The sequence below is a fragment of the Agrilus planipennis genome, unplaced genomic scaffold (assembly GCF_000699045.2).
Source record: "Agrilus planipennis isolate EAB-ADULT unplaced genomic scaffold, Apla_2.0 scaffold122, whole genome shotgun sequence".
In the NCBI taxonomy this organism is placed as follows: domain Eukaryota; kingdom Metazoa; phylum Arthropoda; class Insecta; order Coleoptera; family Buprestidae; genus Agrilus; species Agrilus planipennis.
Window position 1 is genome coordinate 488,957 of NW_020438884.1, and position 19,143 is coordinate 508,099.

General features: G+C 36.5%; 1 protein-coding gene across 2 annotated transcripts in view; it reads right to left on the bottom strand.

Moving 5' to 3' along the window:
• LOC108736364 (putative uncharacterized protein DDB_G0291608) overlaps nucleotides 1-19,143 on the bottom strand; it is a 315,598-nt gene that overhangs the window by 87,501 nt on the left and 208,954 nt on the right. For both annotated transcript variants that reach the window (XM_025981599.1, XM_025981600.1), the window contains 2 exons: nucleotides 17,559-18,197; nucleotides 1,031-1,352 (listed from right to left, as the gene is read on the bottom strand). In XM_025981599.1, coding sequence (XP_025837384.1) covers nucleotides 1,031-1,352; nucleotides 17,559-18,197 — 961 coding nt within the window. The remainder of the gene's footprint in view (nucleotides 1-1,030; nucleotides 1,353-17,558; nucleotides 18,198-19,143) is intronic.

Consider the following 19,143-nt stretch of genomic DNA (forward strand, 5'->3'; position numbering starts at 1 on the left):
TCAGTCCTAAGACTGGTTGGACACGCACCTCCACTCTTTCCTATCCTGAGCTAATCTTCGCATTTCCCTAAAACTAGAACAACCCACATCCTTAACTATTTGCGAACAGTAATCTAATCTAAGTATACCTGTACGCCTCCTAACTTACGTTTCTGTCTCTAATATGTCTCTGACTAGACCTTCATGCCTGAGAAAGTGTCCTACCAACCTATCTCGCCTATTTCTTATTGACTTCCACAGACTCCTCTGTTCTCCTATTCTTTCTAATACCTCTTCATTTCTAACCTTCTCTATCCACAATATCCTCATAATTCGCCTGTGACACCACATTTCGAACGCTTCTAACCTATTCTTTTCCGCCGCGCCAGCTGTCCATGTTTCCCACCCGTACAGCGCCGTGTTCCAAACATACACCTTTAACAACCTTTTTCGAATTTCTTAATTAATCGTTCACGAGCACAGAAGTGACTTCTTTCTATTGAAGGCGACTCGACCCTGCGCTATTCTCTGCTTTATATCCCTACTACTCCTTCCGTCCTGACTTATCTGACTTCCTAGATTTTCGTCTCCTATTTATCTTTATATTCGCTTTCCCTACGTTTTCTTCCCTTGCATACCAGGATTTTTGTTTTACTTTTATTTATTTTCATACAATACTGTTTTGTCAATACCGCTTCCATTTTATTTAAAGCTATCTCTAACTCCTCCTTGCTAGATGATAATACTGCTTATAACGGAGAAAAGTTGGTCTAAGTTTTTCGACATTTTTCGATTAGATTTATTCAGAAAATACCATAAAAAAGGCCTGAAGTAATTTTTTGGCTAAAGGTAGATCGATTAAAACATTTTAAAACTAGCGCATTGGATTTACGCTTAGGTTCATGAAACGTAGGCCTAGAAACGACGAAATTTTAAAAGTAAATAATATTTCAACTGTCGTTTCTACACATCCTGTCTTCTGTCGATTGTTAAAACCTATTTTTACAAACCTAGAATGTTCCTCATCATATTTGTAATTTAAAAATCCTACCTTATTGTGATCCTGTTGCTGCTGAGACTGTTGGGATAATTGTTGTTGCTGCTGGAGTTGCTGTTGTTGTTGCTGTTGTTGCTGCTGCTGTTGCTGAACTTGTTGTTGTTGTTGCTGCTGCTGCTGCTGCTGTTGAGATTGTTGCTGTTGTTGAGATTGCTGTTGGATCTGTGCCTGATACTGTTGCTGCTGCTGTTGTTGAGACAATAACTGTTCTCTTACCATTTGCAATTGAAGAATCATTTCCGACAGTCTCCTTTCTTTTTCTAATATACTGTCCCCTGAGAGAACTTGCTGAAGAGCAGCAGCGCCATCTGATTCTCTGAAATGAAAGAAACAATAATAATTAAACAGATATACAAGAAATTGTTAGTAATAAAACAAGATTGAAAAAGTGAAATCCGGCTCGAGGGACCAAAATTGAAATGAACAGGGACAAAGTTCTTCAAGTGTTCGTAAAATGTTCGAATGCTGAAACTGTGTACGTATTTTCGTTTGTGTAATTATTCAAAAAAGGAAGGAATAAATATGCTATTAAAAATTTAATTCCATATTAAATGATTTAAAAGGCTTCCTTATTCTTGTCCTGTTTCAGTAATTTAATTAAATTCCACTCCCTTCGACCATTTCACATGTTAAGACGTTTATATACATACATATACTTATTTTTGTGTATTTTGGATGGTTAAGATAATTTTTTAACCCTTAATTAACATAATTAATAACATTGCCAATTAATAACCAGTTGAAAGAACGTGCAATGCATTAATCCATTGATTAATTGAATTTCTAGCCAAGATTTAGTTTATAAACAAGGAATTAATTAAACACTGCATTAATAATTCACATATAATATCGAAGTCGGAATGCAAAAACAATTTTTGTGATCTTGACACTGTGAGATAAATTACAAAATTACTTAAACAGTCTTTCATAATATTTTTTTTGAATCAAACTCGAAAGTTTAATAGATAAATGTTAAAAACAGAACATAAATTAAAATATCATCACTAACTTTATTTATTTACTCATGCCCACAATCACATTCGAAATTCACTTATATCTTTATATAAATTGCTTTATGAATTATATAACTTATTATATAAACCGACTTTTAAACTGTAAAATTTTGTTTATCATTAATGTCATATTTGTTGTAATGTAACAGTGTACTATTAACTGATTGAATCAAACGCATTAAAAATAAGTATCATTTTAAAACCAATGTCTGCAATTTTTTACATTTATCTATTGAATTTAATTCAAAGAATACGGAATTCTAAGTTGGTGCTGAAGTATCTCGGACTCTTCCAACAGTGACGGAACAACTATTTTATGATATTGCCGAAGCATCTACATGTCAAGTTCCTTAAGATGTTCGTTTAGATAGGAGACGAAATGTCGAACACTTTTGTCGCCACCATGATCCATCACGGTGATTTCGTCAATAAGACGCGGTTAGAATTAGGAAATCAAACAAACGTGAAGGCCTATCATCATCATCATCATAAGGTCGTCAGTTATAAGACTGTTTGGACATACACCTCCACTGTTTCTTATCCTGAGCTAATATTCGCATTTCCCTAAAACTAGAACATCACACAACTTTTTGCGAACAGTAATCTAATCTAGGACTACCTCTACCCCTCCTAACTTCCGTTTTTGACTCTAATATGTCTGTGACTAGACCTTTATGCCTGAGAAGGTGTCCTACCAACCTATCCCGCCTATTTCTTATTGACTTCCATAGAGTCCTCTGTTCTCTTACTCTTTCTAATACCTCTTCATTTCTAACCTTCTCTATCCACGGTATCCTCATCATTCGTCTGTAACACCACATTTCGAGCGCTTCTAAACTTTTCTTTTCCGCGGCACCCACTGTCCGTGTTTCGCACCCGTACAGCGTTGTGCTCCAAACATACACCTTTAACAACCTTTTCCGAATTCCTAAATTAACCATTCGTGAGCATAGAAGTGACTTCTTTTTATTGAAAGGGACTCGACCGTGCACTATCCTCTGCTTTATATTCCCATTACCCCTTCCGTCCTGACTTATCTGACTTTCTAGATACCTAAAATCGGCCACTTCTTCTAATTTTTCGTCTCCTATCTTTATATTCGCTCTTTCTCTACTTTTTCATCTGCAAAGCATACTAATCTTTTGCCCCTGTACGTCTATCCCATCATTTATTCCACGGAGTTAAAAGCACACTACAAGCGACACGTTTGTCAAAATAACAAGGGAGGTATAAAGTACAGCAATTTTTGCTACAAATTAATAGCTATTTTAGAGTGCATCTATTTTACATTCTACAATAATGAAAATGTCTACAGTCGAGTGTCTTTTTCTTGTCACTCAGCTGAATAGTTCAACAATGAAATAATTTCTTTAAGCTATAATGCCATTACGGAATCTTGACTGCTCTTGCTTTGAAGATGTAGGCAGTTACTGAAAAGAAATTTCTTAGACACCGGCATCGTGGGAACAATCCACTAAATACCTTCAGGCACTTCAGGCACCATTTTACGATCTCCTTTCGAGCGAACTGTATTCCGTATTTGCATATTTAAAGCAAGACGGCATTAGTGTGGATGCTGCCTTTGAGAATGGACGTAATATTCATGACTTGTGAAGCGTAACCACTTTAATAATAATTAACTTCTCACAATTACTATCCAAACTGTGATAAAATACTTTGGATAAACGCAGAAAATGGTATAAGGAATGACGGATTAATTGATGGCCATGCATATATATATTCGAGGTAAGTTTAACAATAAAATGTCCACAGTATCACGTTAATCGAGCTCTGTTCGAATATAATTTATGTAATACGAATATACGGGATGTATATCGGGTATCAGACATTAAACATTTCATTTGCAAATTGTTGTTTTTTAATGGCTAATGAGGGTCATGCCGATATAAGGATTTCCCCGTAGATTCCTCGTGAAAATCCCACAAAAAAGTGGTGATACTAAAATGTAATTGTAATGTAATTCATTAAAAATATAGTTTATTTTTCCAAACATTTTTAATGGGGTAGTAATTATTTTTCCCCGCGGGGGCCACATGCGGCATTCCCGTTGATGCGCAAATGAGGCAAGGCGTAATATGTCCCTTTCTTGCCCTAGCGGGCAACCTCATGGGGCCCACAAGAGGTAAAGTCCATTTTAATTTGTTAGAATTGTGACCTTGAATAAATCTGCGCGAAGATAGAAAGAATACACACTAGGCGTGAGCAAGACAGAAATAGTTGGAACAAGCCCGAACGAGCAGAGCTCTCGATGGGCGGTCTTAGAAGATCGGCTAGAACTGTACAGTACTAGACGAAAATGTTTAGCAATTTCTTAAAACAAAAATGTATATAAATTAACAATAGAAAACAAAGCAAAAGTATTATAGGTGTGTAGAACGTTAAGTTAATTCAATTGTTATTATTTTTGGCTAAATATGCTTTTAAATAAAGCATATTCTTAAATTTTAACGAAATAGTTTAAATAATTTTGCATATGGTACTGTACACTTTTACCTAGTTATCGCTTGATGTTCGGTGGAGAAGTGAGCTCCGCAGACAAGTATGATTGAATTTGGAATTATGCTACGGCGCATCCTAATACAGGGAAGGGCCATATCTCTAACTTCTTGAAACGAACAGTAGTAGGCTACCCACTTAGAGACCCTACTTGCACTTCCCTCAAAATTGTAGTAGGGTGAATGTACACTGACCGATCGAACGGGAGTGAAATTGCTTCCCGCCATTGGGAAGACAAAAAATTTTAACGCATAGCTTTGAATGTAATTTATTACTTATTATTTTATTTCTGTATTTTACTTTTATTCATAATATTAGCATGGTTACTTAAGACATAAAATCGACCAGTGGTAATTAAATTGATAAGAAATTGTTAAGTGAAACACGATTAATTTACCTTTTGCATAATCAATAGTTTCCTATTTCTACGTGTTTCTCACACTTTACTAACAACGTAGACGAAAGTAAAAAGCTGTTCACTAATAATATTAGATACCTACACGTTCAAATCTTATAATACTCATCAAGTATAAATTTATTCAACCTGCTCATACATATTATTCAACAAAACAGTAGAAGTTCTATCATTAGGCGAGTCCTTTACGGTAAAATTTATTGCAAACTCAAGCGTTGTTTTTGTTACGGCAACATTAAATTAATCTAATCAACAAAATGAAACAAGACGAAGTCAAAATAGTATGCGATGGTAGTTAATTACCATTGTATAATTTCAATTTTAAATTATACCGTTTGCCGGTCTGCCGGGTTACATTACCTAGGTGTTGCCTGCTTCAGGATACTAATTATACGTAGGCAGGTATACAACGCGATTAATAAAACTTTGAATTCAAAGGCAGAAGAATACAGAGAAAGTAGAAAATCTAAGTCTATAATATTGAAGAAATATGCAGTTTACTCTTATTATAGATTATAATTGCTTGATATACCTAATTAAAAAGGTATGCAGATGATTTGAGCAACTAATGAATTTAGCTAATAATCAGTCGCAATCGAAAGTGAACTATAAATGATAATATCTAATGGTTAAATAATCAAAGTAAATCGAAAGGTGATAGTTTATATTTAAAAACAATATAGGTAACTACTCATTTAATCAAATAATTCACGTTACTTACATCTGTATGTGCTTATTCCATAATAATCGATAATAATTGGTAACTAAAATTAATAAATCGATATAATTAATCCATCAACTTCAACTTCTCCAACGGTCAAGATCAATCCAATATCGCGCATGCGATCGAAATGAATTATTGAATTTTATAAGGTTATCCACGAAGCCGGTCAGACAGAAATCGGAACGACGACGTTGGGTGATGAAGATCGGCTGCGTATAAATAAGTGTTGTATATTGCTGTCTATTAATTTCATTTTTAGTGAATATAAGTACCATGAATGTGCCTACATATGCTACAAGTGCACGAAAATATTATCTTAACGTTTGATTTGTATCATTAGTGAAAAGTTTACGTTCATATATAGACGCACCCCTTTTCCGATTATTGTCTACTTACGGATACACCCTAAGGCACGATTCACACTATAAGTAACACCACCATCCCGTTTTCGTTCCGTCACCATACGTACATTTAACACACAGTGCACACAATAGGCACTACCAATAAGTAATCGTTACACATCTTGTACGATTTGTTCGGCAACTGTCTTTAAAACGATACAGTTGACGCTGGAGATTTTTTATTATATATGTATACAACAACAGCTTATCACGCCTTGAAGCCGACTCTTTAATTAATTAATTAATACATTAATTGCATCTAAATGAAAAACTCAATTCGGTTGTCCGATTAACGCCGTTTCACTGTATATAAATCCGATCCGGATCATTCAACTTTAATCATCGTACCAACTGCCCGACTACAAGTTCGTGGACAGCCAGCCTAAAGGTACTATTGAGTTAAAAAAAACGTGGAGAATCAGAAATATTGAAAATAAGAATCAGAAGGACGAATTGCCAACCAGAGTTCATCCACATCATAAAATAATGAATGCTGGAGTATCTTGGGAAACCTTTTCAAATATTGCCTGTTCCTAGAAGGTACAGCACGTAGAAGGAAGAAGGGGATCAGGCAGAAGGAGAAACTTACGAAAGTAGTTTGGGTGACTTCCACTGACTTGTTCCGCGCTGCAACCAACAAAACGCGTATAGCCATGCTGATAACCAACATTCGGAACGGAAGGAAAAGAATACATAGATAAAATAAATCACCAAAAAGGGTCACTAATTTATTTTTCAAAGGCAAATGTAGAACATGAAAAGAATACGAGGGTGGATTGATAAGTTTCCGGCCTAACCAAGAGATGACGCCACTAGGCCTACCTTGAGGTGACATTCTATAGTACCATCCATTTCATTTGCAAATTGTTGTTTTTTAATGGCTATCCTTGCTAGTGTAGGTTTGACAGCACGCTGAACAAGACGCCTCTGTGGTTTTCGTAAAAATGGAAAAGCAGGAAAATCGTGCTGTCATCAAATACTTTTATTTGAAGGGGTTAACGCCGAAGGAAATTAAAAAAGAGATGGACTCAACACTGGGGACATCCTCCCCGTCATATTCAACCGTTAAGCAGTGGGTTTCCGAGTTTAAAAAGGGTCGTGTGAGCACCTCTGATGGGCCTCGCTCAGGACGCCCCGTTGAGGTCACAACTCCAGATATGATCGAAAAAATTCATCAAATAGTGCTGGGAGACCGCAGATTGAAAGTGCGTGAGATAGCTGAGACCTGTAAGATGTCATATGAACGTGTGCAACATATTTTGCACCAACATTTGCATATGGAAAAGCTCTGTGCAAGATGGGTGCCGCGTTTGCTAACAGTCGACCAAAAATTGATTCGAAAAAACATTTCTACCGCAAATTTGTCATTGTATAAGCGTAATCCAAGCGAATTTTTGCGTCGATTCGTAACCGTTGACGAAACGTGGGTCCACCACTACACTCCTGAAACCAAAGAACAGTCTAAACAGTGGATTGGACCAGGGGAACCAACTCCAAAGAAGGCAAAAACAATTTTTTCGGCGAACAAGGTTATGGCTACTGTTTTTTGGGATGCAAGAGGTATTATATACATTGATTACCTTGCAAAGGGTAATACTATCACTGGTCAATACTACGCAGACTTATTGCAACGTTTGAGCCACGAGGTGAAAATTAAACGACCTCATCTGGCGAAGAAAAAAATCTTGTTTCATCACGATAACGCACCAGCGCACACGTCAATCGTTGCGACGGCTAAAATCAACGATCTAAAGTTTGAATTGATGCCGCACCCTCCTTACTCTCCAGACCTAGCCCCGAGTGACTATTTTCTGTTCCCTAATCTCAAAAAATGGCTTGGCGGTAAGAGATTTGCGGACAATGAAGAAGTAATCGAAGCTGTAAATGGTTATTTTGAGGAGCTTGACGAATCAGTCTATAGAGATGGCATTAATAGACTGGAACACCGCTATGAGAAATGTATCAGCCTTGGAGGAGATTATGTTGAGAAATAAAAAAAAAAAATTTTTAAAAACCTTGTTTTTCTTGGTCAGGCCGGAAACTTATCAATCCACCCTCGTATTTTGATTTGACTGAATTTGCTATAGGCAAATATAGTTGGGACAATCAAAATTGACAAATTCCGCAACAAATTGTCTGTGGGAATAGACGTATCTTCCTACTGTAGTCATTTGCTGCGTTTTGAACACGCCCTTGTTATGTTAGGAAAAGATTAGGGTCGGCTTTATAACTGCCTGGTTGGAATTATATCTTTAAACTTTCCGAGAATATTAAACTATCTTTAAAGTCCGATATTGGCAACATGCTCAAATTCTGCTAGTCTGCATCTCTTTCTGTTACACATTAATTGTTGCAATGTTATTCCTTTTTCTTTATTGGTGCTCGCTGCAATTCCTACCTGACATCTCTTTTCTATGTTTACGATATTCCCTATAACGTTTGTCGTTAGTAAAAGTAGACGTTCTGTCAGCAACTGCTTTAGTCTAATTATAGTAAGTTGAAAAAAGAAAGCAAATGCAACAATTTTATTACGGGCTATGTCAATTTTGAATGTCTCAACTATACTATGATCGCATTGGTTTTGTACGTGTTCTCTATTGCCAACATCTTTTTATACGTATATGTATGTAGGTACATTCCATTAGGACCCCTCTTAATCTCAATCACTTTCTCTCTTGTAATGTTTCGGTATTCGGATCCGTCAAATAGGAGGAGCTTAAAAAATATGGCGCCGATTAGGGAAAATTTATCGTAGTTCCTATAGTGTACCGTGCAATTTCCAAGTTTTTAAATTACGATAAAATGATAACTATTGACATAATATGTGATTGGGCTGACACAAAGCTTCGGAAAGGAAATTTCGTTGAAGGTGAGCGTGTTTTTCATGCCAATCACATTATAAAATTCGGAAATAACAAATCCGGAAGCTAGCCTTCAAATTCCGTCAAGTTTACTGCCTACTTTTTACAAACTTCGGATTTAAAAAGTGATTCACGTTATATAATTGGTGAGGTGATTCTGGGTGATTTAAGCAATATCATATCAATGACTTGCACGTGCAAAGCCGATTTAAGAGAACGTTGCAAACACATTATTGCAACTTTGTTGTATTGCAGCAGGTAGGTTCTTAACCTCAAAATACTTATATCGTATCATTAGAATTGTGTTAAATCAATTACACAGGAATAAATAATTTCTCACTTTATAATTTTAGTATGATTCTAGTTTTAAATATTAAGGTTATGGCTGATGGTAAATACTTGCTGAAATATAATCATGTGCATTAAAATGACGTGAACAAATTTTTATTCCGGAATTCACTTCTTTGATACCTACTGCTTTCATCCAAGCTTCTATTAGTTTACTTTTTTCTCTAATTTTCCGAATATATTTTTTACATATATAAAACGGTTAGTTTTTATTGGAAAGTAGTTAATGTAGGTGAAGAGTGAAGATCTATGTCTGAAGTGCTATTGCAGCTTTTCACTGAACATATTAACTTTTTATTTGATTTAACTTTAGAAGAAAACTTCGTCGACTCCATCATCAAAAAAATTTTTACTTTTTTAACGTGTTTTATTATTTTAATAAACAATTTTACGATTTATGTATACCATTCCCTCGGATATTTATCCCTCATTTTAGTTACGAGTTTTGCTACCAGGTGATGTATGCCCATTTGACGGATCCCAATAGCCACACGAATAGTATGTCTGTATAAGTATGTGTCCAAGTCAAATGAATAGAAAAGAAAAAGCAATGGCCTACTAACAGGTCATATATCTGCACATACCAAAAGTACCTACATCTTCTAAACAATTTGACACAAAGTGCGACTGCTTCTTCATATGTATAGATGCCGACATTATCTGTGGAAATCTCTAAAACGAACACAAGAAGGGAAAACATTCGTGTTTGTGTTAGCGAGGAAGGATGGCAAAAGCGCATAAAGATGTTACGCAAAAAAAAATTGTGACACAGAAAAAGATACACACACATTCACACTCCCGTAGTAGTACGTGGACATTGTTGCATCCTCATTTTGAATTAAAAAAGATTCGACAAGATAGCGGCGCTTTGTTTCTTTGTGAGTCGCGCCGGGACATCCCCGGTTAATCATCCATCCTATTATTTTGCGCCTGCGTTCGTGGCTATCTCGGATCTTTTATCTGGCCGTGTTTTGTGTTTATCTGTTAGGTACGGTTTGTTTTGGGTCGGTTGGAGCTTATGATGATGACAAAGTCTACCTAGTCCTTGCTCGGTTACTAACTCGCCCGGTTGCGTACATTCATTCTTCTAATTGTCCGTTTGGACACTAACCGCTGTTTCTGATAAATCAGGTAAGAGTAGAAATCTCGCTAGTCAAATGAATAGCATTTGCACACATACGTCTGCATTATATATACGATTGCGGGATTGTCCACTAACCTATCACTACAAACCGTACGTACCATTACAGATACGTGTTCGACTAACTACTACAAATAGTTAAAATCACTTACCAAATTTCAGTAACGCGTTTAAAATGAGAGACGAATCAACCAAAAAGATAAGGGAGGATAGGTAGGAATTGTTGTAACAGTCCATTAACAACGTTGTCCAATTTAAAGTAAAGCACTATACCGATATCATCATACTGTCCTTTAATCCTGTTTGTGTATTAGTTCCTCTCTATAGCGGTTAAAACATAACATATTAGCCTCTTGGTTGTTTAGTCCTATCGTGATTGTATTCGTATCTTAACCCAATAAATTTTCAATCTCTTTGGATAGCGGTGTAAATATGTGACAAATGAACGCAATTTAAAGAAAAATGTTCATTTTTGGTAATACTAAAAATTTTATGCTTTTTTATCAAATTTAATTTATAACCATTACAGGGAAGTTACAGTATGTTCCATATGCCATTGAATAGATGATCAATACATAATTTCTCGATATTGTTACTACAGATTTAAAACTATGTTTTATTCAAAGCATCTAAACAATACTTTTTTTACACGCACTTTATGAATAAAATAATTCGAAGTGGTCTGTATTCTGTCGAAACTGCCAGACGCGGATCGCGATTTCGATATTTTTGGATCTCATCAGCGCGTCGCAGATTTTATTCGATTATGGTAACGTGCCTATCACGTTGAGGTAAGCTACGCCGGGATTCGTTTCAGCAAGTGGATATGCATATATTTAAATGGTCTTTGTTGGATCATACGTAATCCTAAAATGTAGCATTGAACTACAGGTGGCGTTTACCGCGCCATTTGTGGTATTTTCTAAAACGCGCTGTTAAGACAGCAGGTAAAAGTTGGTCTGTGTTCTGTCGAAACTGTCTGTGACGCGCTGATGAGATCCAAAAGATCGAAATCGCGATCCGTGTCTGGCAGTTTCGACAGAATACAGTCCACTTCGAATTATTTTATTCGATTATGGTAACGTGTCTATCAGGTTGAGGTTAGCTACGCCGGAATTCGTTTCAGCAAATATATTTAAATGGACCTTATTGGAGCATACGTAATCCTAAAATGTAGCATTGAACTATAGATGGCGTTTACCGCGCCATTTGTGGTATTTTCTAAAACGCACTTTATGATTCAACACAACAAAGCGTTCTTACCAGTTAGTTAATTATTATCTATTTGCGCAAAGAAATGTATTAATCATATTGTACGATTACAATGAATAAAAAATAATGCCAGACAGGCGCTACAGACAATCCGGATGGAAACTATGTTACATTGTCCTGTGGAGTATTTATCTCGAAGTAAAAAGACGTTACTTATCAGTGACGGACGATAAAAAATTATTATTGTTCTTGAGTCAGACAAAAGCGTTCACTGTATTTCCCGTTAATTCATAGCGCGTGACCCTCGGAGCTGACGAAACGAGAGGTTAATTTTTATGACGAAGACAATGGGCCTTCGATAGCCTCTTCCGATGAATTATTGTGCCCTCTTATTATCTTTCTGGGACCGTTGTTTCCGCGGCTGGCGTTATTACGTTGCTTTATTGTTCGTCATAGATGCTTGTTGTTGTCGGAAACATTAAATCAACAACGGGAATGATAAAGAAGGAAAAAATAAAAACGATAAGACGTAAACGCTTTGACGTCCCGTTGCCTCGGTATTATGCCGATAGTAAAACAGTTTACTATTCATATCATTATTATCACAGGATCGTCAGTCCTGAGACTGGTTAGAGAAGTATCACCACTTTTTCCCGTTGCGAGGTAATTCAACATGATGAAGTGAAGAAAATAGTTTTGACTAACCATTGAATCAACGTTAGACAAGTTGCTGACGACCTAAACACACCGACTGGCTCTTGCCTTTCGATTTTTACCAATGGTTTGGGCATGAGACGGATCGCCTCGTACCAAAATTGCTCAATTTCGACCAAACATTGCTAAGGAGCTGTTGGACTCCAAATTTGCTCTAGAGGGTCATAACTGATGACGAATCATGGGTTTATGGTTATGATGTGGAAACCAAAGCTCAATCATCCCAATGCTAAGATCGAAAAAAGCGCGCCAAATTAGGTCGAATGTGAAGGTTTTACTTACAGTTTTCTTCGATTGCAGGGGCGCGGTGCATCTGCCAAAGGGTGGAACGGTCAATAAGGAATATTACCTGTAAGTTATGTGCAAACACCTGGATTTGTGGAAGAACAAAAATTGGCTTTTGTACCATTATAACGCCCCTGCTGACATATCGTTGCTTGTGCGCGAATTTTTAGCCAAAACCTTATTCCCCAGATCTGGCCCCCCATTACCTTTTCTTGTTCCCGAAACTGAAAGAGGCCCATGAAAGGAAGACGCTACGCTACGATTGAGGAGATAAAGACGACATCAAAGAAGGAACTAAATAAGATCAAAAAAAAATCTTTTTTGAAGTGGTTTGAGAACCGAACGCCTATAGAAAACATATTACATAGTCCAATTTACTCTAATCAGGTTAAACACCTCATTTTTAGACCTAAAATAACCAAATATTAAAAATCCAGCCGAAAATCGCATGACGAAGGTGATGCGTGAAGGTCTTTTTTAGCTTCCTCTCGGAAAATTAAGCTAGACAGATGAAAATGGATACCTGACTGACTGACTGACTGACTGACTGACTGATGACCAACGAACAGCCAAAACAATTGGATCGGTTTGAATTTTTGATAGCATATTCTGACTAATAGACAGGAGCGCATTAAGAACGGATTTTGTGAAAGTTGTATTCGTATAAAGGGTTAAAAAAACAAAAAATTTGAAATGTACTGTAGTTGAGTGAGGTGTCATTCGAAAGATAATGCAATTCTAAGAATAACGTATATTCTTCTATTTTTCATCAATGTCTTTGCTATTGTGCACAAAGGTACATTTTTATTAAGAATTTAAAATCCCGTTAAAAACTCACTCGTTGAATAATCATGTGGAATATGCTAAATGTGCCAGTCATTAGTCGCGTGAAATCCATTTTATCTCACTAGGAGTATAATGCGCTATAAACCTAGACAAAAATTTTCAGTCTCTCTCCAGTCTTTCAGAGTCTCTCAGTTACTGCCTAGGTGTTTTTATGGATCTCTCACAGTCTCAGTATGAGAGACTCGAACGATAAAATTGTTAATTCAGAGATTCTCACAGAAAGACTGAATGAATAAAACTGAAAAATTGAGACTCGAGTCTCTCATAGAAAGACTGAGATCTCTGAAATATGTTGAACTTTGAAAATTTTAACCATGTCTATCGAGACACCACTTATTGAGAGATTTGAGTCTCTCGTTCAAAGACTGGATACGAAATGAGGATCTCTCTATGAGCGACTCAAGTCTCTTGTTCGGAGACGCTAAACAGTTTTTTTGACAGTCTCTCTCAGCGACACCAGAGACTTGATGAGAGACGGAGACTCGAGTCTCGCTTTCAGAAACTCTGAGAGACTGAACATTTTTATCTCGGGAAGATCCTGAGTACGTTAGTTATATTTATATCACTTTTAGAATGAAATGTCTTACTTTTGAGGCCTCTCTCATACCAACATCCTTAGATGGCGCCAAAAGAGTAATAATAAATTATACTTTAAAGAAATGTAGGTAATTATGCGATTATACCAATTATTCCGCGCAAATTTTGTGTACGAAATGTAACAATGAGATAAGTGTTATCATTCGTATTATTGCTGGCCATGACTTATGTGGATATTGATTCGACAACTGATCCTAATACGGAATGTTTTGAAAACCCGTGGCTATATTGTTTTGCGAAAATCTTAAATTTTCAAATGACCTTAGTACTCCAATCACCTTGACTTTTGTTTATTTATTAGATCATCCGCATTTTGTACCGATAATGGCGAACTTTTGACATTTCTTACTGATGTAACACTTATTAGGCATCCTCGATTTGAAATTCATTTGAAAATTAACAGAATGTCAAACACGCTTGAACGTTAACATTGAATTAAATTTACTTATCTCTATTCATAAATGCGATGCACTTTATAACACGAGTCGCTGCGTTCGTGATGCTGACGCAACATCAGTGGCGGATGACGAAAAAGATCAAAAAGGGGCATTTATCTTTTGTCAAAAGTAAGACTATCAGGCAATGATGCCGTCAGGAAGTAAACAGGCCACGGCAAAGTCTAAGGGTACGTTTACGTTGAGGATGCAAGCTGCGAGCAGAGCGAAACGGCGATAGCCTGGCATTGATTTTCGAGTGTCTATCTAGGAGTGACGATCAACATCGTCTCGCGTCTTCAACATAAACGTATCCTAAGACTGAGGTGGTTTATACGTTATGTCGTAGAGGTCAAGAATATATCGATCTTGTCTTGCTTTGAAAAAGAAGGTAATATAAACAATACAAAGATATAACAACAAATATAAACAGGAAGATACGAGGATATATCAAAATGAACAAGCTGAGTATCTTATCTCGTCAAGACTACTTGCTCTAGACATATGCAAAAAAAAAGGTCAAGAGACTCATAGCGCAAGACCCAGACTATGACTAAGTTCTAGGAGTGGTTATGACGATGGCGTTTGCTCATCATTACATCGTCATCAACTATTGCTCTCGTTATGATGATAGATTCTCGTCTAATTGTTTATGATTTATAATATTGTCAAAGTTTTGTTTGACGTTTTCATCAAAGATACGCAAAACTTCGACTGATAAACATTAAAAATTTCTATAAACCCCAAAATTAAAAAAATAAGCAGGTATAAATTAATTTTTCTAACCTCAACGATGCTCCTTACAAAGGAAGCTATCCAAAAATTGTCGAGGGGTTCCATGAAGACTAGGGTCAGTTATTGTTATTTTACATTTAAGCATGAGTGAAATAGGCTTTCTGTTGATCAATAAATAAATCATCATCTAAAACTAGAACATCCCACATCCTTAACTATTTGTGAACAGTAATGTAATCTACTCCTCCTAACTCCTGTTTTTGCTTCTAATATGCCTCTGACTAGACCTTCATGCCTGACAAGGTGTTCTACCAACCCATCTCGTCCATTTTTTATTGACTTCTTTCTAATACCTCATTTCTAACCTTCTCTAGTCACGGTATCCTCATCATTCGCCGGTAACACCACATTTCGAACGCTTCTAACTTTTTCTTTTCCGCCATGCCCACCGTTTGTTTTGCATCCGTTAATCACCTCCCTTTTCGAATTTCTAAATTAATCGTTCTCAAAAACAGAAGTGACTATTTTTTATTGAAGGCGACTTGACCCTTCGCTATCCTCTGCATTATATCCCTACTACTCCTTCCGTTATGACTTTGAGATTTTTTTTCAATAAAAAAGTTCTTATGCAGTAAAATTGCTAATTGTTTCTTTTTACCTATACACTTAATATTCACGAGCGGCCACTGCGAAGCACAGTCGAGTTTCGTTTATTTATGGATTCATTTGTTTTGTGTCACATAAATGCAGAAACGTGTTTATGAAAATTCTAACAATTCTATAAAAAGTAAATGACAAGCCTTGTTGTTTTTTAAAGCAGATCGTGTTATTATTGAGTTGTCATGTTATTTTCATTAATCACAAGGAAATCACAGTATGCTGTAAAAGAAAACAGATTTCGACATGAGCTTGTACAATGGTAGTAATGGGGCTAGAACATTTAAAAATTCACACTAAAAGATGTCAAACAAAAAATATATTTCTTCTTCGTTTCCGTGGCAACGGAGAATGAACATTCGATTCGCGGGATCTTAGGTGGGTGTGGTTTTATTGACAATATAAATAACGCGAGTCCGGCTACCTCAGAAGTTTTTATTGAGCAATTGTACCCGTTATATGGAGTGGGTATTGGGAAATAAATCATCCTACAGAGAAAAGATGGTATAATTTTAAGTAGAATTTTCGCTTATGATGGTTTTCCCCTAGTAAAATAGATAATGGATTAGAAATTGAAGAATACTTATCAATCAATTTTTGCCGACTTCCTTAAATGCTAATAACGTTTCATTTTGGATTAGACACATAGCCTCTACGTTTTTTTTAATAGAGCAATGACATATGGCATAGGCTATGATTATCATCACCATAAGGTCGTCAATCCTAGGATTGGTTGGATACGCACCTCCACTCTTTCTTATTCTGAGATAATTTTCGCTTTTCCTTAAAACTAGAGCATCGCACATCTTCAACCATTACCGAACAGTAATCTAATCTAGGACTACCTCTACTTCTATTAACTTCTATTTCTGATACTAATATACATCTCTAACTAGTCCTTCATGCTTGAGGTGTCCCACCAACCTACCACAATATCCTGATCATTTCTTTTACGCTGCACCCACTGTCCATGTTTGGTATCCGTATAGAGCTGTGCTCCAGACATACCTTTAACAATCATTTTCGAATTTCTAAATTAACCGTTCGCGAGCATATGTGACTGCTTTTTGAAAAGAAGACTCGACCTTACGCCAGACTTCTCTATTGCTTCTTCCATATTGAGTTCTCTAACTTCCTAGATACCAAAAATCAGTAACTTCCATTTTTTTCGTCTCCTACATTTATATTCATTATTTGCTTACTTTTTCTTCCCTTGCATGCCAATATTTTTGTTTTACTTTTATGTAATTACTTTCATACAATACTGTTTTGTCAATACCGTTTCCGTTTTATGTAAGAAACGATCTCTAACTCCTCCTTACTATACTATCTTTAACGATACATAGATCGAAAGTGTGAATCCTTATCTGAATCCCCTTCCTAATATTTGCTTTTGTAAGTATGTAAGTACTCAACATTTATTAATACTTACATAAAGTTATAAAATATACGTATGTAATTATAAAAAAAAAGTGATCACAATATGCTCTTTATGGCTCCTATTTTAGAAAAGCATTGATATTAAAGTAGGTACAGTAAATTCAAGTAGGTACATACTTTTCTTCGTGCCAAATAATGACTAGATACGAAATTTTTACCGTATTAAAGAAAAAGTAACTTACGAGTTGTTAATTGAGTTAGGTGTCGAAGATGGCGTAGGCCTTCTCTCTTCCTTGATGGTACTGGAGTTCATTTTTGACGTTAACCGTTTCAACACATCGTCCATGGACCGTTTCACTGCATGCGAGGAACTATTGTTATTATGCAAACTACTGTTATTGTTATTGTAATGAATACTATTTTTGAAATCGGACGAGGGTGAACTACACTCCGACGAGTTTCTCCTTCGATTTTCCGCCGCGTCCTGCGGATGGATCCCGAGACCCACCAGTGATCCGGGTACAAGAATGTTCGGATTGACTTGAGGATCTTGACTCGTACAAATCATTCTTTGTTTTTTATGCGGAGGACACCGGTCGTCCTCTATCCCGTCGTCGATTTCGCTGCCGGATGCTGACGGTGATGATGTGTCGGACAGTTTGTAGAACGCGTTCGAATTGCTCACCATCGTCGACGAGTCTTCTTCGCCCAGGTCGCTCAGATTGTTGCTACTGGTCTCGTCCAAGTCTGTGAGACCGCCGCCGTCGCTACCTCCCCCGACTATCGTGGGAGGCAGGGGAGCCGACTCTTCAATGCCACCACCAATAGACGCGCCTTCTTGAAGTTTTGTCGGAGGCGACTTTCTCTTAGAGGACATGTTTCTGAAATCAAAAGGAAACTGGCTAATGAATAATTTTCCTTTCCACGTTATCCATTTCTTATTACTACTACTACTACTACTTTATAAAGCCGCTCGCATTCACGAAATGTCTGTTATCATAATAATTGTAAGTAATAAAAAAAATGTATTCGGTTTGTTTGACGTATTCACGAAAGATAAACGACTTGCAACATTTAACTCAATAGACGGTCATTCAGTTATTAGGTCAAGGTTACGCGCTGATATAGTCTTTAATAATTATTTATTTAACAGTAACACACATACGTCCGACAGGAATTTCCGTATAAGCGCCATGGCAATCTCAACCATGTTTTCTACTCGCTCATCATGAATGTACGTCTATTGTCTATCTAACGAATGAATTCTACAGAGAATTAGTAGCAATATTGTTACATTTTTCAGATGTACTTCAGATGGGGGCAAAACTACGAAATTGCGATTCGTAATTTATACTATGACCACTATTTTCTAGTGCATAGGACAATTTCATTTCGTGTAACTAGACTTAATTGAAGAGTAAATTTCGACGAACCACCTGGATTGCTGTAGGATGAATAAAATATGAGATAAGGGCTATTGAAAAGAAAAGAAGTGTCAAATATGACGGCTGAACTGGAATACTCATCAATCAATTTTTGCCTACTTACTTAAATGCTAAAAACGTTTCATTTTGGTTTGGACACGTAGTATCTACGTTCTATGTAAGTATATTAACTTTATGCAGTGTGGGATTAGTCGATTTTAATAGAGCAATGACATGGCACATATGTTATGATCATCGTCACCATAAGGACCTCAGTCCTAAGATTGGTTGTACACGCACCTGCAGTTTTTCCTATCCTGAAATAATCTTCGCATTTCCTTAAAACTAGAGCATCCCACATCTTTAACCATTTGCGAGCAGTACCTAGTCTAATCTAGGTCTA